The 23,038-nt window shown below is 51.6% G+C and overlaps 1 protein-coding gene across 6 annotated transcripts; it reads right to left on the minus strand.

Moving 5' to 3' along the window:
* Positions 1 to 1,684: 1,684 nt before the first annotated feature.
* On the minus strand, positions 1,685 to 22,545 carry SLC38A7 (solute carrier family 38 member 7). 6 transcript variants are annotated; one of them, XM_008985969.5, is made up of 13 exons: positions 22,511 to 22,545; positions 21,762 to 22,153; positions 19,259 to 19,394; positions 17,754 to 18,138; positions 16,249 to 16,447; positions 15,886 to 16,027; positions 14,927 to 15,025; positions 14,104 to 14,161; positions 13,773 to 13,887; positions 11,269 to 11,416; positions 9,666 to 9,865; positions 8,744 to 8,798; positions 1,685 to 4,415 (listed from the first exon to the last, which is right to left on the minus strand). In XM_008985969.5, exons 4-13 carry the CDS (start codon positions 18,021 to 18,023, stop codon positions 4,313 to 4,315), a joined length of 1,389 nt encoding a protein of 462 aa, XP_008984217.1. In that variant the 5' UTR covers positions 18,024 to 18,138; positions 19,259 to 19,394; positions 21,762 to 22,153; positions 22,511 to 22,545; the 3' UTR covers positions 1,685 to 4,312. The 6 variants fall into 6 exon arrangements, 5 of the variants coding, with proteins under 5 accessions (XP_008984217.1, XP_008984218.1, XP_035137612.1 ...); XM_008985970.5 differs by having other exon boundaries at positions 19,222 to 19,394; XM_035281721.3 differs by having other exon boundaries at positions 19,072 to 19,394.
* Between the last annotated feature and the right edge of the window lie 493 nt (positions 22,546 to 23,038).

The raw sequence follows: 23,038 nt of genomic DNA on the forward strand, positions 1-23,038 counted from the left end.
AAATTAGCTGGGCATGGTGGTGCGTGCCTGTAGTCCCAGCTACTCGGGAGGCTGAGGCAGGACAATCGCTTGAACCCAGGAGGTGGAGGTTGCGGTGAGCCGAGATTGTGCCATTGCACTCCAGTCTGGGTAACAAGAGCGAAACTCCGTCTCAAAAACAAAACAAAACAAAAAAAACACCTTGACTCCCAGGAGGTGGCAGGGAAACCCCAACATGGGTCCTTTTGGGAAGAAGATGAATTTATATATTCCTTTTATTTTCTTTTTTTTTGAGACAGGATCTTGCTCTGTCATCCAGGGTGGAATGGATGAATTTGGCTGTTTGCACTTGGAGCATGCCTTTGGCATAGATGCATCCTTTCCTTCCTTCAGTTCAGAGAAGGTGAAACCCAACCTCCAGTTATTTGCCCCCTAGTCAGGCCCAAAGCCTAAAGCCCAAACTCAACTTACCCTTGGGGCCCTTCTGAAGTGTTTCTTCCTTGCAGGGTGAGTCCCTCACTTTTACTAGGGGTTGGATGCTGATCTTCATCTGAGTGTGGCTGGAGCAGAGAAGGGAAGTGTGGTGAGAGATGAGCTTGTTAGACTTGACCCTAAAGGCAAGGGGGAGTCACTGGAGCCTCTCACATGTAGTCACTGTCTGCCCACCTTGGCCATTTTTCAGTTCCTGTAGTCCTGTTTTTCCCAGATCAGGGCCTTTGTACATGCAGCTTCCACTGCTTGGCAAAGTCTCCCCACCGCTCTTCACTAATTCCTACTCATCATTCACAGGCTAGCTCAAACATCACCTCCTCCAGGAAGTCTTCCTCGACTCCCCAGACACGTTCAAGACGTAACACACTGTATTTTCCTTCCGTGGCACTTACCACAATTTGGAGGTGTATATTTGTGTCACTGCTTGCTTAGCATCCGTCTTCCCAAAATTAGGCTGGGAGCAGTGCTGGAATCTGTTTTGCTGGTTCTGTTCTTTTCTCTTTCTTTCTGAGATGGGGTTTCACCATACTGGCCAGGTTGGTCTTGAACGCCTGATCACATGATCCTCCTGCTTTGGCCTCCCAAAGTGCTGGCTGGGATTACAGGCATGTGCCACCACACCTGGGTTATTTTTCTATTTTTAGTGGAGATGGGTTTCACCACATTGGCCAGGATGGTCTCGAACTCCTGACCTCAGGTGACCCTCCTACCTCGGCCTCCCAATGTGCTGGGATTCTAGGAGTGAGTCACTGCACCTGGCCTTCACTGGTTTTCTTGCCAGCATGGAGTGTAGCGACTGCTGGCTCCAGAACCAGGGCACCTGGGACCTGATCAACACAGGCCTTTGAAAAGATGGCAGTGGATACTCAGGAGTTTGAAGCTCTTGCTAAGATTTGAAGTCAGAGTGACAGTCTGAGGCCACAAAGGCGCAGGAAAGACATAGCAAGGGCTTGAGTCAAGGCAGAGGTCACAGGACTGGGACTGGGACTGTGATATGTTCCTAAGTCATTGGGGAAGGACAGGTAGAATGGGGAAGAAAGCAGGGGTGGCAAGAGCCACTTGCAGGTTCCTGCTTGGTAAAGGGAGCATGGCGGTGCCATTCCTGAGATGGGGGTCAGAGATGATGATGTGCCATCTATACCTCCCACCTCAGCCCTTCTTCCTCCTGGCAGTGGCCTGGACTCTGTCCCCAGGACCAGACACTGGACACAGCTCAGCAGCACAAATCCCTTTTATTAACCATCTTCCCTTTCCCGAGGACGCACAAGTAGAAAATGAACAGTGAAGAACCCCGACAGGGAGGGTGGGGAGAGGATGTGAGGGAGCTCCTGAGGTGAGGCCAAGAGGTCAGATTCCAGCTCCTTTTCCCGACGGGTCCATCTCTGTGCAATGACTCCCTTAACATCCCCCAACCCCTGAAACAGCACTGGAGGACTGCAGCCCTGCTGACCAGGCTGTCCTCCTGGCCCTGTCAGGGCAGGTGCTGGCAGAGCTTGGGGCTGTGCCGGAGGCTGATAGAAGACAGCAGCACACTGGGTCTGGCCCTGGGGGCAGAGATCAGGCACCAGGAATGGATGTGAAAAAAGGCTGCTTATCCATCTGGGGACTGGATAGAAACCCGCCAGCCTCCAACCAGCTTCTGCTTCTTAGATGGGCCTGCCCTGAGTGGTGGGAGGCTGGGCAGGGACTCCCTCTCATACCCTGTACAGAGGTTTTGGGGAAGAGGGGCCAAGGAAAGGCGAGGGGCTCTAGGTGTAGGAGGAAGCCTGACTGGTGCCTGGGATTGGCCAAAGTGAGAGGGGGCAGCTGAGGGGCTAGGTGGTCAAAACGGGAATGTAGTGTGAGGTGGGAGGTGGGGAGATAGCATATCTCTACACACTGCCTGAATATCACACAGTCTGATTATCAATGTGGCTGGCTGCTGAGGCCAGGCCTAATGGACATGTGTTGCTGAGGAGTCTGATGAGAGAGCCCCTGCTGCCCCTAATTATGTGCATGGGAGAGACTGAGCTACACAGTGAAATGGGATGGGAGGTGAAGAGGTGATGGGGTAAGTGGGAAGGAAGGAGCAGACAAGATCCAGACCGGAAGGGAAACTTCCAGGCCAGTGTGGCAGGCTCAAATGTTGCCCATCAGTGACAACCCAGTTGCCTTTTTTTTGTTTTTTAGACAGGGTCTTTCTCTGTTGCCAGGTGCTAGGATGGAGTGCAGTGGCGTGATCTCGGCTCACTGCATGTTGCCTCCTGGGTTCAAGCAATTCTCCTGCCTCAGCCTCCCAAGTCGCTGGGACTATAGGCATGCGCCACCATGCCCAGCTAATTTTTGTATTTTAGTTTCACCATGTTGGCCAGGATGGTCTTGATCTCTTGACCTTGTGATCCACCCGCCTTGACCTCCCAAAGTGCTGGGATTACAGGCGTGAGCCACCGTGCCCGGCTTTTTTTTTTTTTGAGATGGAGTTTCACTCTTGTTGTCCAGGCTGGAGTGCAGTGGCGTGACCACAGCTCATTACAACCTCTGCCTCCTGGGTTCAAGTGTTTCTCCTATATCAGCCTCCCAAGTAGCTGGGATTATAGGTGCCCGCCACCACACCCGGCTAATTTTTTTAATTTTTAGTAACGACAGGGTTTTGCCATGTTGGCCAGGCTGGTCTCGAACTCCTGACCTCAAGTTATCTGCCCACCTTGGCCTCCCAAAGTGTTGGGATTACAGGCATGAGCCACTGCGCCTGGCCCTGCCGTTTTTTTTTCATCTCTGGGTGGTCAGGCTAGGGTTGGTGTGGAAGGAAGCAGGGAGAAGCGAAACCATCACTGAAAAAGGTGTCAGAGAGGTACACCCTGATTCTGAGCAGCCTAACCCACACAGAGGATTCCCAGCCTTCTCCATCACCAACCCTGGAGCCTCTGAAAAGAAGGGCCCATCTCAGAAAAAAAAGCAGACGCTCCCCGACCTTATTGGGAAAGCGAACAGAGGAAATACTCACAGCACCATGGCACGGGATGGCCCTTGGCTTCAGAGCTGGGCTGGCACCGTTTGTAAACATTAGACCTGCTGATGTCTGGGGATGGAGGAGGAGAGGTATGCGCAGCCTGGACCATCAGGTTTGGTGAAAGAGACAGGTGAGGCTCCACAAGGCCTGGGAAATGTTCAGTTAGCTATTGGAAACAGGCTGACAGGCCTGGGAAATGTCCATTAGCTATGGGAAAGAGGCTGACAAGCCTGGGAAATGTCCATTAACTATGGGAAAGAGGCTGACAGGCCTGGGAAATGTCCATTAGCTATGGGAAAGAAGCTGACAGGTTCATGACGGGGAGGCCCAGGAAGGTGTGGACAAGGCCTGAATCTACCTGACTGTGCATTTATATGACTTCAGTGCTACCTTTGGAAATTGCCAGATTCCAGAGGAAGCTACCACTGACCCTGGGGTAATGAGTACAGCTCCTACTCAGGACAGGGTGCTCTGTGGAGGACGGTGGCCTTCTGTTCATAGTGTTCTCCAGAGGGAAGTCAGACTGGATTCTTTCTTATGAGATCTACTGACTGTCTTCACCCATGGATTCCAGGAATGGAAAAGCTGAGAACCAGGAGAGGAGGAAGGTTCCTCTATGACGTGAAATTTCCTGCCACCATCCACGGCACTGCCAGGACTGGAGAGCAGAAAGGGGACTGGGTTGAGCTGTTCAGAGGTATGGGGCCTGAGTTTGCCCCAGTCCCTGCAAGAGGATGTCCAAATGTCATCCCACCAGCTGGAATGATCGTGGACTAAGAATGGCCCCATAGCGCTAAGCAATGGGTTCCTGGGACCAATGGCAAAGGCCATATATTCCCTGGGAGGCAGCGGTTATGACAACAGATCCATAAAGATGGCGTTGGTTGTGGTCTGGCCGAAGATGAAGGCTCCCAGGGTGACCAAGAGGACTCCGTAGCTGACCAGCACCCACCAGCTGTAGAACAGGGTGAGAGAGGTCTGATCAGTCATCCCGACTTCAATATAAAACTGTTAATTACCATAATTATCCCACTTCTCCTGTTGGTAGAGCACTTCCTACTCCCAAAGACTTCACTTTAGAGGTATATGGGGCCAGGTACATTGTCCCTAGTCCACAGGTAAGAAGACCAAGATTTAATAGGAGTAACTGATTGGTCACATCATGCCAGGATTCGAATGTAGGTATCTCATGAGGCCAAGGAGTTTAAGACAGGCCTGCGCAACAAGGTAAAAGACTGTCTCTACAAAAAATAAAATAAGTAGCTGGGTATAATGGTGCATGCCTGTAGTTGCCACTAGCTGCGAGCCTGAGGTGAGAGGATCATTCGAGCCTAGGAGTTGAGGCTGCGGTGAGCTATGACTGCACCACTGCACTCTAGACTGAGACTCTAGTCTAGAGACTCCACTCTAGAGACAAAGTCAGACTCTGTCTCTAAAAAAGTTTTTTTTTTTTTTTTTGAGATGGACTTTCACGCTTGTTACCCAGGCTGGAGTACAATGGCACGATCTCGGCTCACCGCAACCTCCGCCTCCTGGGTTCAGGCAATTCTCCTGCCTCCGCCTCCTGAGTAGCTGAGATTACAGGCACGCGCCACCATGCCCAGCTAATTTTTTGTACTAAAAAAGTAGAGACGGGGTTTCACCATGTTGACCAGGATGGTCTCAATCTCTTGACCTCGTAATCCACCCACCTCGGCCTCCCAAAGTGCTGGGATTACAGGCTTGAGCCACTGCGCCCGGCCTAAAAAGGTTGTTTTAGAGACAAAGTTTCACTCTCATTGCCCAGGCTGGAGTGCAATGGCAAATCTTGGCTCACTGCAAACTCCGCCCCTTGAGTTCAAGTGATTCTCTTGCCTCAGCTTCTCAAGTAGCTGGGATTGTAGGCGTGCACCACCATGCATGGCTAATTTTGTAGTTTTAGTAGAGACATGGTTTCACCATATTGGTCAGGCTGATCTTGAACTCCTGACCTCAAGTGATCCACCTGCCTCGGCCTCCCAAAGTGCTGGGATTACAGGTGTGAACCACAGTGCCTGGCCAAAAATATTTTTTTAATTTTTAATTTTTTTGTCTCCTAAGACTGTCATTCAATCTTCTTTAAAAAAATAAAATAGGCTGGGTGCAGTGGCTCACATATATAAATCCTAGCACTTTGGGAGCCCGAGGTAGGTGGATCACTTGAGGTCAATAGTTTGATACCAGCCTGGTCAACATGGTGAAACCCCATCTCCACCAAAAGTATAAAAAAATTAGCCAGATATGGTGGCACATGCCTGTAGCACCAGCTACTCAGGAGGCTGAGGCAGGAGAATTGCTTGAACTTGGGACGTGGAGGTTGCAGTGAGCCGAGACTGCGCCACTGTAGTCCAGCCTGGTGACAGAGCAAGACTCCATCTCAAAAATATTTTATGTTTTTTAGAGATGGGGTTTCACCATGTTGACCAGGATGGTCTCCATCTCCTGACCCTGTGATCCGTCTTCCTTGGCCTCCCAAAGTGCTGGGACTATAGGTGTGAGCCACTGTGCCCGGCCCCTCAAAAATAAATAAATAAAATAAAATATTTTTAAAAGCTGCAGATATTCTAATACTGATGCAGGTAAGTAAAAAAAAGCAAGTGGCAGGCCAGACAGAGGGGCTCAGGCTTGTAATCCCAGCTCTTTGGGAGGCTGAGGCAGGAGGATCACTTGCGTTCAGGAGTGCAAGACCAGCCTAGGTAACAGAGTGAGACCCTGTCTTGGGAAGAAGAACAGTGAAACAGTGTTGAGGGGAAGCTCAGTCCTTGTTTTTATATATGGCCTTTGAAGATCAAAACTATCTTTTTTTTTTCCTGGCCTTTAAGCTGTCCATAAGTTAAAAAAAAAACTGGCCAGGCACGGTGGCTCACATTTGTAATCCCAGCACTTTGGGAGGCTGAGGCAGAAAAATCGCGAGGTCAGGAGTTTAAGACCAGCCTGGCAAACAAAGTGAAACCCCATTTCTCCTAAAAATACAAAATTAGGCCAGGCATGGTGGCTCACGCCTGTAATCCCAGCACCTGGGGAGGCTGAGGCGGGAGGATCACAACCAGTCAGGAGTTCACAAGCAGCTTGACCAATATCGTGAAACACCGTCTCTACTAAAAACACACATAAAAAATTAGCCAGGTGTGGCAGCATATGCCTGTAGTCCCAGCTGCTTGAGAGGCTGAGGCAGAAGAATCACTTGAACCTGGGAGGTGGAGGTTTCAGTGAGCCGAAATCCTGCCACTGCACTCCAGCCTGGGTGACAGAGCAAGACTCCACCTGGGCGACAGATAGAGGCTCTGTCTCAAAAACTAAAAAACAAAATTAGCTGGATGTGGTGGCATGTGCCTGTAATTCCAGCTACTCGGGAGCTGAGGGAGGAGAATCACTTGAACCTGGGAGGTAGAAATTGGTGAGCTGAGATCACGCCATTGCACTCTAGCCTGAGCAAAAAGAGCAAAACTCCATCTCAAAAAAAAAAAAAAAAAAAAAAAGCATGTGGGTTACTTCAATCAGTAACTACTGTTCTACTCTTAGACAGGGGGTGGGGGACTCTCTGAGCTCATCACCTAGACAAGAGGGAAAAAGAACAAGCATTGGGAAGGCAAGAGAATTAACTGAGTCTATACAATACTGATTTTAAGCCCAGAAAAAGCAGATTGGTATGGACTGGCATTGGTCAGTGGAGGGATGTGGAAGAGGAGGCTGGAAAGAGCTGATAGCCAGAAAGGGCTGAGAGAAGCCCAGGAGCCAGGTCCTGTTGAAGGGCAGGGGATCATTACAGAGGCTGTGGGACAAATTACAGGAGCTGGGGAGGCGGGTCTGGGTCTGAGGCAATGGGGGTGTAGGCTGAGAAAGGTGGGGTAAGAGCTTTAAGAAAACCTGTTTGAATGTGGTATGGAACTGCAAGGGGTGGAGACCCGACTGGAAACCGGAACAAAGGGACCAGAACAGGAAAGCTAAACCTGAACCTGAAACCATTTTTTTGAGACGGAGTTTTGCTTTTGTCTCCCAAGCTGGAGTGCAATGGCGCGATTTCAGCTGCAACTTCCAACTCCCAGGTTCAAGTGATTCTCCTGCCTCACCTTCCCAAGTAACTGGAATACAGGTGCCCACCACTATGCCCACCTAATTTTTTGTATTTTTAGTAGAGACAGGGTTTCACCATGTTGGCCAGGGTGGTCTTGAACTCCTGACCTCAGGTGATCCACCCACCTGGGCTTCCCAAAGTACTGGGATTATGGGCATGGGCCACTGCACCCGGCTGAAACCATTTTTCATAAAACAAAACAAGAGCCCTGCATCTGTGTATAATCAGCATAGCTATGTGTACACAGACACGCACACAGGTACAACAGTGGTTGAGAAGGACACAGACCATACTGGTAACATGGAGCTATCTCAGGAGAAGGGATGCTGGGGTGAGGGGGTTGTGGGAGAAGACGGACTTCCATCTTTTTCTGTTAAGCCCTTTATTAATGTTTAAATTGTTAACAACTAGCACACTACCCAATCTTCTAAAGTATTTTAAAAAAACAGGCTGGGCGTGGTGGCTAACGCCTGTAATCCCAGCACTTTGGGAGGCCGAGGCGGGTGGATCCCGAGGTCAAGAGATCAAGACCCTCCTGGTCAACATGGTGAAACCCCGTCTTTACTAAAAATACAAAAAATTAGCTGGGCATGGTGGCGCGTGCCTGTAATCCCAGCTACTCAGGAGGCCGAAGCAGGAGAATTGCCTGAACCCAGGAGGCGGAGGTTGCGGTGAGCCGAGATCGCGTCATTGCACTCCAGCCTGGGTAACAAGAGCAAAACTCCGTCTCAAAAAAACAAACAAACAAAAAAAAAAACAACCCAGCTGGGTGCAGTGGCTCACGCCTGTCATCCCAGCACTTTGGGAGGCCGAGATGGGAGGATCACCTAAGGTCAGGAGTTTGAGACCAGCCTGGCCTACACGGTGAAACCCTGTCTCTACTAAAAATACAAAAATTAGCCAGGCATGGTGGCAGGTGCCAGTAATCCCAGCTACTCCAGAGATTGAGGCAGGAGAATCACTGGAACCCGGGAGGTGGAGGTTGCAGTGAGCTGAGACCGTGCCACTGCACTCCAGCCTGGGTGACAAAGCGAAACTCCGTCTCAAAACAAAAAGAAACAAAGAAAACCCAAAAACGAATGATTTCTCAGTACACAAGCCTGTGATTTTTGCCTATTTTAAGGCCCCCACAAAGCCACGTTCCAATCCAGTGCCTCCCTAAGAGGACCAAGGGCTGGGCCCTGCTTTACCTGGCTGGTTTGACCTCCTCCATCTCAGAGAGTTTGGCTTGAATGAGGCACAGCCCTAGAAGAGAAGAAGTGGCCCTGAGCATTTGTGAGGGGAGAGGGCTCCCTCCCTCCTAACCTCCCACTTTCCCAAGAAGCAGTGCTAGATGGAGAAAGGCCCATCTTACAGAGATTCCACCTCTGCCCCCACACCACATCCACCTGGGGAGGTCTGGCATCTGCCCTCCCATGACAGCCTGCATTAGACAAGACTAGCAGCATGCTAGATTCAGAGCTAAAGGGACAGCACTGAATGGCGACTCAGTGGTGGCCCAACCCTAGGGGTTTTCCTAGTACACTTCCCAGAATATCTGATTCCCCTGCTCCAAGCAAAGTAGCTGGGGCTTTGAAGGTGGCTTCCTGGATAGAGATAAGCTGGGTAAGGGTGAAACTCAGGACTGGGCAGACAGGACAGTTTTCCAGGTATCTGGTGGTAGATCTGTGTCTGGAACCCACGTACCCTGATGTCTGTGTCAGGGTGCCACTCCCAGACCCCACTACCCTCTGGGCTGTAATGTGCTGAATCAGCTAGACACCTAATAGTCAGGGTGCAGCAGACACTTGAATGAAGGGTTAAGAGAATAGACTCTGGACCCAGACAGCATGGGATGGAAAAAGTTTGTTACTAGTTGAGTTTGTTAAGTGCTAGGCAAGTCTGTGGCCCTTTCTGAGCCCCATGTGCCATCAGTAAATTGGAGATAAGAACCATACCTTCTTTCCAGGAGATAGTGCTTGGACAGGGGTTAGCACAGAGGCGAGGTGGGGGACCAATTAGTGCTGGTGGTTACTCTCTCCTGCGTGTTATGAGCAGGTAGGGGGCTGAGGCTAGGGAGGCCCTGGGAGTTTGTGCCATGGGGCTGTGAGATGGGGCGCCAGGGGTCCGCACCTGGGAAGACGAAGATGAAGCAGGCGGCCAGGCCTCCAATGACTGAGATCACCTTGCCGATGTCAGGAATGAAGAGCGCCAGCAGCAGGGTGAGCAGGAACCAGACCAGTGTCTGCAGCACTCGCCGCCGCCGCTCCCGCCCCACGTCCTCCTCCACTGGCACCCCCTGGTAGCGCAGCCACAGGCCTTCCACCACCGCCCTGCCCACATGGAGAGGAGCTTAGAGGTATCCCTGCTAGCAGGCCCCCACCTCTAGCTCACAGGGGCCAGACCCCTAACTGGGTAGACTGTGGGGAAAGTCCCATTCCTGCAGGGAAAGCCTGCACTCTGTTTACCATGGGGACTAGAGGAGATGGTGAAGGTGGAGAGCTTAGTACTTTGTCTGGGGTCTCCAAAGGGCTGGGTGTCCATGTGAGAGCTCAGGAAAGGATCTGGATAGAGATTCTTTTGTTTGTTTTTGGGACAGGGTCTGGCTGTCTCACCCAGGCTGGAGTGCAGTGGTGCAACCTCAGCTCACTGCAGCCTTGAACTCCTGGGCTCCAGCCATCCTTCTGCCTCAACCTCCGAAGTGGCTGAGCAGCTGGGACCACAGGTGCATGCCACCACAGCTGGCTATTTATTTTATTTTGTGTAGAGATGGGGTCTTACTAAGTTGCCCAGGTGGTCTGGAACTCCTGGGTTCAAGTGATCCTCCTGCCTCAGCCTCCCATAGTCCTGGGAATAGAGGCATGAACCACCTCGCCATGCCCTGGATAGATTCTAACAGGATTCATGGAATGTGCTTGTGACCTTGGGACAAAGGGGACTTCTGAGACCTGGCCTGGGATACATAGGGGCCCATCCTAGGCGCCAACTCTTTTTTTTTTTGAGACAGAGTCTCACTTTGTCACCCAGGCTGGAGTGCAGTGGCGCAATCTTGACTCACTGAAACCTCCGCCTCCCAGATTCAAGCAATTCTCTGCCTCAGCCTCCCGAGTAGTTGGGATTACAGGTGCTAGCCACCATGACCAGCTAATTTTTGTATTTTTAGTAGAGATGGGATTTCACCATCTTGCCAGGTTGGTTTTTAACTCCTAACCTCGTGATTCACCCACCTCAGCCTCCCAAAGTGCTGGTATTACAGGCGTGAGCTACCACGCCTGGCCGCACCGACTCTTTTCTACATGCTTCAGTTTCTCCTTCTACAGGATGTGGTCCACACAAGGCCAAAGGACCGCATTGGAAGGGCTCACAGGGGCTTGGAGGCGGCCTGGGGAGTGGGAGGGGCTTACCGCCCACTGAAGTGCAGGATGGGGTAGGAGGTGAGCACACTCAGGATGATGAAGGCTCGGGCAACGGCCACAGCCATGTCCTCAGAGGAGGAACATGAGGCCAAAGGACCACATTGGAAGGGCTCACAGGGGCTTGGAGGTACCCTGGGGAGTGGGAGGGGCTTACCGCCCACAGAAGTGCAGGATGGGGTAGGAGGTGAGCACACTCAGGATGATGAAGGCTCAGGCAACGGCCACAGCCATGTCCTCAGAGGAGGAACATGAGGCCAAAGGACCACATTGGAAGGGCTCACAGGGGCTTGGAGGTACCCTGGGGAGTGGGAGGGGCTTACCGCCCACAGAAGTGCAGGATGGGGTAGGAGGTGAGCACACTCAGGATGATGAAGGCTCGGGCAACGGCCACAGCCATGTCCTCAGAGGGGTAGGACAGGAGCACGTCAGGATCCACAGCAGCTCCAAAGGTCAGGAAGCCACAGATGCCTGTGGGCAGGGACAGGTGGGCTGGGTCAAGGCAATCCTGGGAGGGCAGTGAGGTGTCTTCCTAGGGGCAACATCATCTGGGAGGCTGCTACAGCAGCTCTGGATGCTTAGAGGGAGGCTGAGAGCTGTAGTCGGACCTCTGGTCAGATGCTTCCCTCCCTGACTTCTCATATCCCCCCTCGCTGGAAGCCCTGCAGCCCCCAGCTTTCCGATCTTGATTTTGCCCAGTGCATTCCCACCTCGGTGCCTTGACACTGACTGTTCTGCCTGGCCGAGCTTCAGGCTGCCATCTCGTCATCATTCGGGTCTCAGCTTAGCTGTCCTTCCTCAGAGAATGCTTCCTCCCAGTCCATCACAATGACCCCACCCCAGGCACTCACATTGCCCGGTCCTATTTTTCTTTCCTTTTTTTTTTTAAAGACAAGAGTCTTGCTCTGTTACCCAGACTGGAGTGCAGTATTGTGATCATGGCTAACTGTGGCCCTGACCTCCTTGGCTCAAGTGATCCTCCCACCCCGGCCTTCCAGGTAGCTAGGACTACAGGCAGATGCCACCACACCCAGCTAAATTTTTGTAGAGACAGGGTCTTGCTATGTTGCCCAGTTTGGTCTTGAATTCCTGGGCTCAAGCAATCCTCCTACTTCAGCCTCCCAAAGTGTGAGCCACGGCCTTTTTTTTTTTTTGAGATGGGGTTTTGCTCTTGTTGCCCAGGCTGGAGTGCAGTGGTGCAATATCAGCTCAGCATAACCTCCGCCTCCTGGGTTTAAGCGATTCTCCTGCCTCAGCCTCCCAAGTAGCTGGGATTATAGGCACCTGCCACCACACCCAGCTAATTTTTGTATTTTTAGTAGAGATGGGGTTTCTCCATGTTAGCCAGGCTGGTCTCCAACTCCTGACCCCAGGTGATCTGCCCACCTTGGCTTCCCGTAGTGCTGGGATTATAGGCATGAGCCACCGCACCTGGCCATTTTTTTTTTTTTTTTTAACTGGCTTACTGTCTGTCTCCCCAGCCACAACATGAGCCCCAGGAGAATAGGGATTTGGCTGTCTGCCTCTCTTGTTCCTGGCTGTGTATTCAGAGGCCAGAACAGTACTGGCCCAGGCAGCTCCTATGACCCATCTGTGGAAAGAACCGCAGGGGACTCTTCTTCTAGACTTGCTCCCTCATCCCAGCCACTCTTCACACCGCAGCCAGAGCCATCTTTCCCTGAACCACTCCCCTGCTTACAACACTTCCTCTCTGACTCCCAGCCATCCTTAAGGCCCAACAGGATCTGGTTGCCAGTGCCTGTCTGGCCTCACTGCCTGTCATCTGCCCTCATCTCACACCACTCCAGCCATGCAGACCTTCTTCCTGGCCCTGCTTCAGTGATTTTGTGTTTTGTGGTTCCTCCGCTAGAACCCTTCTCCCCCAGCTCCTCCTCTTCTGGCTCTTTCTCATCATGTGGGCCTCCTCTGAGAAGAACCTTCTGTGAACCACTCCCAAAGCTACCCACCCAGACCCATTCACGCCTTCCTTGTTTTAAGCTGGGTTTGGTAGCTCATACCTATAATCCCAGAACTTTGGGAGGCTGAGGCAGGAGAATTGCTTGGACCCAGGAATTCAAGGGCAGCCTGGGGAATATATAGTAAGACCCTGTCTCTGCTAAAAATAAAAGAAATTAGCTGGGCATGTGGCACATGACTGTAGTCCCAGCTACTCTGGAGGCTGAGGCAGGAGGATCACTTGAATTCGGGAGGTTAAGGCTGCAGTGAGCTATGATTATGTCACTGCACTCCAGCCCGGGCAACAGAGTCAGATCTTTTCTCAAAACAAAACAAAATAGAACAAAACAAAACAAAACACACCTTCCCTATTTCACTGTCATCAGGATGCTTGCCACCATTTGGAATTCTTTTATTTTATTTTTTAAAGATGGGGTTTCACCATGTTGGTCAGGCTGGTCTTGAACTCCTGACCTCAGGTGACCCACTTGCCTTGGCCTCCAAAGTGCTTGGATTACAGGCGTGAGCCACCACACCTGGCCACTGGACTTCCTTACTGATTCCCTAGTTAATCCTGCATGACTGTCCCTCCAACAATAATGCCAATTCCATGAGGGTAAGACCAGGCCTATCTATCTCCATGGCATCCCTGACGCTGAGAACAGTTCCTGGCACTTCCTAGGCACCAGCTTAGAACTGGTGAATGAATGGATGAATGGGGGAGGCCCCAGGCAGGCCAAGTTCAAGCCAATGCCTATGCAAGTCATGCTGGGAATACAAAGCTGTTCCCAGGAAAGCTGGGCCCCAGGACCTAGGGATTCCTGTGGAAGTGAGAGCACTCTAGTCCCAGCCCTAGGAGGGAAGCACTCACCTGTCCCCATGTAGACAGCCAGGGCTATGACCATGGCAGCTGTCACCACTCCACCCCAGGTCTTCACTTCGGGCCGCTGCATGCTGTTGAAGACGGGCACACTGCTGACGTGGCACTGTCCAGGTGAAGGGCATGGTCATGGTGGGGAAATGATCTCATCCCCAGTTTCCAGAGGAAGGTACCTTGGGAACAAAGACCCCAGGGACAAGGGAGAAGTCCTGAGGTCCCTGTTCCAACCTTCCCCACAGGATTTTCTCCATCCTGCCTGGGTTCCATCCCGGGGTGGGGTGACCTAAGGGGACAGCAGGGACCTTGCAACTGGCACTGGCACCTGAAATCCGAAGCAGATGGTGGGCATGGCATTGAACACGGCCATCCAGGAAGCCGGGCTGTGAACAAACACACAAGATGCTGCCGCCTGGGACCCCTCAGAGCCACCAAGCCACCCCATGCCCTCACTCTTCATTCCTCTCACCATGGTCTCCAGCAACTGGCATTTTATATGTTCGACCCACAGAAGTCTGGAAACGGAGAAGAGATATCTCCATGTCCCAGGCCAGTAAACTGACGTTCAGAAAAGCCCCCCTGGGACCAAAATCCAGAATTCCTGGCTCCTGGACTAGGGCTTTTGCTTTACTGGTTTGCTCCTTTCAAAAAAAAAGGAAACTTTTTAAAAAAATTTATGTTATTTTAATTTTTTTAAAAAAGATGGGGTTTCACCATGTTGGCCAGGCTGGTCTTGAACTCATGACCTCAGGTGATCCACCTGTCTCAGCCTCCCAAAGTGTTGGGATTACAGGCATGAGCCACCATGCCCAGCCAACTTTTTTTTTTAAAATGATAAATTCACCCTCAAAGATAAGCACATGCTGGAAAAATGGGCAATTCCACCCTCAGGTTCCTTCACAACCAAGGCCCAGCCTCACACTGGCTCATCCCTCAGAGGCAAAGTGCCTCTTGTCTCTGATTCTTGCTCTTCCCTCCATTAACAAGAGATCAGGGCCCTTTCCTTCTTCCTACAATGAACAGTCAGCATCCATGAGCTCAGGAGCCTTGAGAAGAGCACGTGTGTGGCCTTCTGGTTCCTGACCTAGCACCTGCTGGCGCCCAAGTGGCGGTTTCTTCCCCATGTCTCCCAGGGCCCTCACCCTCACCTGGTCAGTATATCCCCTGGGGTCATCTCTTTATCTGGCCAGATGTACTTGATGATAACGATGGCTGTGACATACCAGGTACCCACGACGCTCAGGAAGCTGCCGGGAAGGAGAGACTAAGTATCCTCATCCCTAGCTGCCTCTTATCTGATTCCACGCCTAGGGACATCCACCCTCAGCTCTAGTGACCACAAGTGTCCACTGAACAAACTGGGGACTATGCCAAGCAAAGACTCAGGAAATGGCTGAGAAATAAGTTTCAGAGAAACCTGCCACAGCTAGGAGGGAGCTGGTCAGGCAACAGGGGACCCAGTCAGCATCTCTGGCCATCAGGAATTGCTGGTTCGGCTCCATGGCTCAGAAATGGTGCAGAGAGCAGGGCACCAAAGCACACCTGGGGCTTGAATCAGGCAGCCCATCCTCTGAGCCTGGCCTTTGAGAACTACAAGATGCCAGAGGTATGAGGGTTGAGAGCACAAACGCATGTGTGTCAACATTTATGGGAGCCTTGGAGAGACCGGAGCATGGCCCCTTCACTTACAGACTGGGAAGCCTAGAATCCCATAGCTTTCCAGATACTGAGACAGGAAGCCAGTCTCCTCCCTTCATGCCAAGCTGCATGTAAGATGCTGCCATGCTGACAATCTCAAAGACCCAAATCCCTTCCTCCCAGGAAAATTCAGGAGGCTGCCTTCACATGCCCAGATACCACCTGTCCCTTCTTTGAAAGGACACTTAGAATTGAATCTCTCACGGATGCAAAAGGCTGCTGTCTCCTGTGATGGAGACAGAAAAGGGTAGTCTCATCTGAAAGCCTGCAAGCTCTGGTCCGCCCTGCCTTGCCTACTCTTGCTCCCCAAGGTGAGGTGACATGGAGGAGCAGCATTCCACAGTAGCCTTTGGGTCTACAGCTGCCCAGGATCACAGCTTCTGTCTGACCCAGGCTGGGGCCTCCAAACCTGGCATATTTCTGGAAGCCAATCTCCCTGGGGATGGAGAGGGGCAGGATGAAGAGGAAGGCAGTGAGGCTGATGGTGAACTTGCGGTCTGTGTACCAAGGGCCGCTGGCCCCCTCCGGCTCTTTCGCCATCACAGCTATAACTGCACAAGGAGGAAGGAGGAAATGTCAGGCCAGGCCACCATAGGATGTGGCTCTCCTGCTCTGCTGGGCCCTAGGACCTCCCTCTGCCTGGAGGGAGGATTCCCAGATGAATGCTGGGCCCAGGTAAGTTCTGGAGAGGTGTTCAGTGCCTTTTCCCTCCACCCCAGGATCCCTGAGGCAGATAAGAAGAGATGGGGTAGGAACTGAGGGAAAAGCTCACTCTTGTCCTGCTGGTCCCCGATGATGATTAGGAAGGCGATGCAGGTGCCAAAGGTGTAGACAGCGATGGCCACCTCACACAGCACACCTGTCAGCTTGCCACACACAGCCCACACCACCTCCTGGTAGGTCCTCTCATTGCTGGCCTGGGAGCAGTAGGCCAGGATGACAAGTCCACTGATGATGAAAACCAGCATGCCCTGCAGGCAGAGGCAGAATGAGAGCTTGTGGAAAAGGCCTGGCAGCAGAGGGCACCCTGGGCTTGCCTGGCGTTGACTGGGCAAGTGCCCAAACCGGGCTAGTGCCCAAACCGGGCTTGGCAAATCTCACAAGGAAAATTTTAAGAGACTGCTAGAGGATGCCGAGTTGAGATTTTCTTTAAAAACAAAACATTTTTGGCTGGGCATGGTGGATCACACCTCAGCACTTTGCGGGGGCTGAGGCAGGGGGATCATGAGGTCAGGAGTTCGAGACCAGCCTAGCCAACATAGTGAAACCCCATCTCTACTAAAAATACAAAAATTAGTCGGGTGTGGTGGCATGTGCCTGTAGTCCCAGCTACTTGGGAGGCTGAGGCAGGAGAATTGCTTGAACCTGGAAGGTGGAGGTTATAGTGAGCTGAGACCATGCCATTGCACTCCAGCCTGGGTGACAGAGTGAGACTTTGTCTCAAAACAAAAAACCAAAAAACCAAAAAACAAAAAGTTCTGTGAAAAATTGTAAACATACAAAAGCAAAGAGAATAGACCAGACATAGTGGCTTATGCCCGTAATCCCAGCACTTTGGGAGGCCGAGGCAGGAGAATCACTTGAAGTCAGGAGTTTGAGACCATCCTGGCCAACATGGTGAAACCCCATCTCTATGAAAAATACAAAAATTAGCTGGACGTGGTAGTGGGCACCTGCAATGCCAGCTACTTGGAAGGCTGAGGCAGCAGAATTGCTTGAAACTGGTTGGCAGAGACTGCAGTGAGCCAAGATTTGGCCACTGCACTCCAGCCTGGCCAAAGCAAGACTCTGTCTCAAAAAAAAAAAAAAAAAAAAAAAGTAAAGAGAATGGTATAAAGAATTGGCATGTATCTGTCACTCAGCTTCAAAAATGATTAATGCATGGCCAACTTGTTTCATCATTTCCCTCCCCTCCCACTCTGCAATTATTTTGAAGCCAATACGAGCTAGCTATCATATCATCAGTAAACATTTCAGTATGTAGTTCTAAAAGATAAAGGCCTTCTTTTTAAATGGAACAAAATCAGTGTTATGCCTAAAAAATTAGATAGGTAGTTGATGTTCAAATTTCTCTGATTGTAAGCAAGGCTTTTGAAGCCTCATTTGGGTCAGAGGAAAGAATACCAGAATAGATTAGTCATGTCTGCCATATGTGAGTCGGGGAGAGCGGTACATGTATCATGTATCACTTACTGGCCATCCCTGACCCAAAGCCTCCCTTTTGAGGCAAAGCGCCCATCTGAACTGCACCTCTGCCCTCCCGGCCAGTGCACTCACCATCTGCAGTGTGATGCCTGCTGCCATGCCTCCTGCAGTGCTGAAGGCTGCTGGGAAGTTGAGTAGCCCTGCGCCCAGGCAGGCGTTGACGACGATGAAGACGGCCCCAAGTGTGGAAGTGGTGCCTCTGTCTGGACCTCCAGGAGAGGCTTCCCACTCATTCTTGGGGGCTGTGTCCACACAGGGACTCTGTAGCAGCCGGGCCCGTTCCCCAGCATCTGTGCTCAAGCCCCACTCGCTGTAGTCACTGTTGATGCTGACCTGGGCCATGGCCCCGAGAGCCCTCTTCCTGCAAGGTCTGTGGGTTCTGCCTTATAACCACATGCCCCAGGCAGCCGAGCAATGACCACCTGTTTGGAGCTGTTAGCCCAGCACTCTTCTCAACCTAGATGGGACAAAGGCAGGCACTGCTGTTACCCTGAGATGGGGGAACTGGGGAACAAAAAGGTGAAATAACTTTCACAAGATCACATGGGTAGGATCCAAACCCAGGTATGCCTGTGTGCAGACAGTGCACTGGGTGCCAGAGTACAGGGAAACAGACCAGGTGCAAATCAGGCTTGCTTCAAGCATACAGACCCACAGGGTCAGTTAGATGTCAACATAAAATGGGTATTAACATATCAGCACTAGTGAGAGGCCCCATATCGGGCAGGTGTGTCATGGATAGACCTTATCTCATTCAAGCATTATGACGGTCTTGTGGTCAAAAGGTTCAAAGCAATTCCATCACTCACCCAGGGTCATATATTAGCAAATTGCACAGCAAGATTTGGATCAAGATCTGTCTGGCTTCCCAGCCTGTTTCCACACCACAAGGTCCCCAAAAGACCCCTTACCAAGAACTGGGATTCAACATATTACAGTCCAGCATGCCTCCCAGTGGCCTGGGGTCTAAATTCTGTGGCTTTTGAGGCCCTTCAAAATTCAGGCTAATTCTCAACTCTTCTCCCATGTGACTTCTACCACATGACAAGCCACCCCATGCCTGTCATGTTTGTGTATTCAAGAAAACAATGATTTATCCCATGCCTGGAATGCCAGCCACCCTTTTCAGTCCTATTTCTTCCCCATTTCCTGGGACACTCAATGAGTGTCCCTGTAGGGCCCCAGCACCACTCAGGCTGGTTTCTTCTCAGTACTCTCTCCTGTGCTGGCAACTCACTGGTCACTAGGCTTGCTCTCCATTACAAGGATCCAATGTCAAACATGCAGTGCTGTTTATTACTATAAGCCACTATTGCTGCGGCTATGGAATGTTTTATCATTCAATCCTCAACGTACTCTTAAAAAGTAGACATGACAGTCAACATTTTACCAAAGAAGAGGCTGGATCCCAGAGGGGATAACCACTCTCCCCTCAGTCATACAGTGGTCAATAGCGGAGCTGGGATTCAAACCCAGGCTTGTCTGACTGTAGGGCATCCATCTGTTTGTATGTGCCCCACTCTTGGGTCCAAGATGGTACCTTGGGCATGGCTGAACTCAGATAACAGGCTTATCACCTGAATGGTTCTTTTTGCTCTCTGGGTATACAGTTGAGATGTAGTTTTTTCTTCCAAGAATCTTGAAAGGCTCTGAGGAGCCCAGCCCTGAAAAAGGACCTTCAGTGTTCTCAAGGTTCAGCTTATATCCTGAGACCTGCAGAGAAAAGATGGTCCTAAAGAATCAAGTGCATCCCTAGATTGAGAGCAGCCCTGGACAGGGCTATAATCTGGGTTTCTGAGTAGGCTCTGAGGTCAGAATGCTGACTCCTCCATTGCTGATCTGCGTGATGCTGGGCAAGTCACTTCACCCCTCTAAGCCTTTACATCATATGTTCCTATGGGGCATGTGTTAATATCAGTAAGGTTTTAACACTCAATAAATGGTCACTGCTGCTGTTATTTCTGCAGATGACCCTTCCATGTTGCCCATCATCACCATGCCTGAGACTCTCCGGCCCTAAGCAAGCAGAGAGCAGAACACTGATCAAAACCAGAGCCGGGGCCAGGTGTGGTGGCTCACACCTGTAATTCTAGCACTTTGGGAGGCCGAGGTGGGCAGATCACCTGAGGTCAGGAGTTTGAGACCAGCCTGGCCAACATGGTGAAACCCCATCTCTACTAAAAATACAAAAATTGGCTGGGTAAGGTGGCTGATGCCTGTAATCCCAGCACTTTGGGAAGCTGAGGCAGGTGGATCATTTGAGGTCAGGAGTTCAAGACCATCCTGGCCAACATGGTGAAACCCTGTCTCTACTAAAAATTAAAAATTAGCTGGGTGTGGTGGTACATGCCTGTAATCCAGGTACTCAGGAGGCTGAGGCAGGAGAAGTGCTTGAACCTGGGAGATGGAGGTTGCAGTGAGCTGTGATCACACCACTGCACTACAGCCTGGGCAACAGAGGGAGACTTTATCTCAAAACAAACAAACCAAATCAGAGCCGGTGCTACTGGCCAGGTAACAATAGTTAATGGGAGGAAGAGCAGGAAGATGGCCAGATTACAAGGGCAGGGACTAAGGGGGCAGGGAGGAGCCAGGGCAGTCTGCCCCAGAGGCTGCTATTAACTGGGTACCACCCAAAGAATCCTTCTCCTACAGACTCCTCATTCCTGAGTCCTGATTCCAGCATACTCATACAAAACTCCATTTTAGTCTCCATTCATCCCTCCCTGGTTTAATCTTTATTTAGAGATAGGGTTTCACTCTGTTGCCCAGGCTGGAGTACAGTGGCACATTCAGAGCTCACAGCAGCCTCAATATTCTGGGCTCAAGTGATCCTCCCACCTCAACTTCCCAAGTACCTGGGACTATAGGCGTGTGCTACCACAGCCAGCTAACTTTTTAATTTTTTTTTTTTATCAAGACTTGCTCTTCTCACCTAGGCTGAAGTGCAATGGCACTATCTTGGCTCACTGCAACCTCCACCTCCCGGGTTCAAGTGATTCTCTTGCCTCAGCCTCCTGAGTAGCTGGGATTACAGGTGCCCTCCACCACACCTGGCTAATTTTTGTATTTTTAGTAGAGATGAGGTTTTGCCATTTGGCCAGGCTGGTCTCGAACTTCTTACCTCATGATCCACCCTCCTCAGCCTCTCAAAGTGCTGAGATTACAGGCGTGAGCCACTGCGGCCAGCCAACTTTTTAAATTTTTTGTAGAGATGAGGAGGTCTCACTATGTTGCCCAGGCTGGTCTTGAACTCCTGGGCTCAAGCAATCCTGCTGCCACGGCCTCCCAAAGTTCTGGGATTACAGGCATAAGCCACAGCGTCTGGCCTGGCTTATAAACCCAGAGGGAAGAAAAGGGAACTGAGCAGATTCAGCCATAACGACTGCCCTTACCACTGGGCCATCCTCTCTGATGCCTTCAGCCCACTGGGGTTTAGAATGGCTAACAAGACCCCTTGGGTTACTTCCCACAGCTCCTTCTAATGATGGACAAACAAAGCTGGGGACCATCCACTCATGAGAGGGAAATGGGGAAAGTTTATGTGCTTTCAGACATCTGTCATCAAGCATGGAACCAAGGGGCACGGCAACAGAGGAAACATTCCTCTGCTGGCTCCAAACCCAGAAAGATCTGTCAGATGCCACAGGGCTTCTTCCTCTTACATATCCTGTCACCCAGTCAGCAACTCAGCAAATCAAAGCAGTGAGCAGTGAAGGCAGGGTCTTGGGACTCCCAGGCTTCTAGTGTAGCTAGAGAAAGCCCTGCAAAGTGAGTGCTGCCAGAGCTGTGACCACCTCCTCCCTCTGCTCACATCACAGAGGTCTACAGAGTGACTTGTCCAAGGTCACAAGGCTTGCTGTGGCTTCTTGACTCTCCAACCAAAATGTTTCCCTTGGGCACCCCTGCCCAAGTCCTGCACCTTCTGCCAGCCTCTCCTGCCATCCACACGAGAACTCAGGCTGGGGTCCTCATGGAACTCAGAAGCTGAGTGGTCCCACCACTCTCTGCATTTATCCAAGATCTCTCAGCATTCCCACTGCTCACTAGCAAATTACTCGGCCCATTGTTGCATCTTACCTGCTCTTTCTCCCAGATGGGCTGCACCAGAGAAGGTTGCTCCTTCTCCCCAAAGGTCTGGAATCTGATTCTCCTCACTTCCCTCTCTGGCCCGAATTTCTTCTTTCTCAAGACTGCCTAAAATTTGCTGTCAGCAGAGGGAAGAGTTTGGGCTACGTCTGTGCTGGCTTCAGCAGAGCTGGAGGAAACTGAACAGCTCTCACGCTTACTCACGGACTGGAGCCTCAGATCAGACAGGAAAGCAGGCCCAGGAGGGAGAGGTTAGACTAAGGTCACAGTGGGTAGTTGGCAGAGCCAGACTAGAAGCCTGATGCCTACATGCTCAGGCCAGAGATGTAGGCCCCTCAGATCCCAACCGGAGTGTGCTCCCAGTCCAGTCTGGGGTTGGAGCTCTGAAATAGAAAGGGTGAGTTGCATTGTGAGATGGGCCAGGGTACACCCGGGCCAGGAGGCCGGGGATGGGGAGCGGGGCGATTCCCAGGCCTGGAACGAGGCGGGTGGGCTACTGTGTGGTAAACTGGGGAGGAGTTCCGGGACTGGATCCCGGCCTAGGACTAGGTGGAAACCCGCTGGGCAAAGGCGCGGCAGAGCCGGCTCAACAGAGGGGCGGGCGTGAAGCAAGGACGCCGGGATCCGGAGCCCTGCAGGGAAAGGGCCTGGGCTACGTCGCGGTGGCGGGGGCTAAGAGGCTCTAGGATCCTCGGGGATCTAACGCTTCCACCCTCCAGAGCCCGTCTCCGGCCACTTACCTTGGGGGCTTCTTTCCCGAGCCGGCTGCGGAGACACGTGAGCAGGGATCACATGACGCCTGGGGTGGCCGCGGAACACGCTGGGAGTTGTAGTTTTCGCAAGTGTGAATCTTGGACACCTGCTCCCTGCGTCTTCAGGCCAAGCATTGCCCTCAGCCAGCCTCATTTCCAGCCAGCTCGTGTTTATCCTCTTTTATTCTTGGCCTCTTGACCAAATCAAACACTGCTCCTTCCTCCAAGGAAGAGCATTAGGAGATCTGGAGTCTTTGCCAGTCCTGGGGTGGTGGGCCAGAGCTACATGACCTCATTTTCCTCGTAGTCTCTGTCCTTGCCTTCACGTCCACTGCCAGAGCACTAGAGCATTGGAGATTTTTTACTGAGTACTGTGGGGGACCTTGAGCCACACTCTTTCCTGCAAGAGAGTGTGCTACCCTGGGGTCATGGCTACGACCCCAGGGCTTAGATTCTAGAACAGTTTTTGAGGCATTGTAAGTGCTCAGTAAATATTTGTTGAATGAAGAAATGGGC

Source organism: Callithrix jacchus, chromosome 20 (genome assembly GCF_049354715.1).
Source record: "Callithrix jacchus isolate 240 chromosome 20, calJac240_pri, whole genome shotgun sequence".
NCBI lineage: Eukaryota > Metazoa > Chordata > Mammalia > Primates > Cebidae > Callithrix > Callithrix jacchus.

Excerpts from the sequence above, each read along its gene's own strand:
- SLC38A7 (XM_017967025.4), bottom strand. The coding sequence starts at position 18,023 with ATGGCCCAGGTCAGCATCAACAGTGACTACAGCGAGTGGGGCTTGAGC. Across the intron at positions 16,448-17,753 it reads CAGGCATCACACTGCAGATG|GGCATGCTGGTTTTCATCAT; the intron begins GTGAGTGCACTG and ends CTCTGCCTGCAG. Across the intron at positions 11,417-13,772 it reads GGCTGTCTACATGGGGACAG|GCATCTGTGGCTTCCTGACC; the intron begins GTGAGTGCTTCC and ends CCCTGCCCACAG.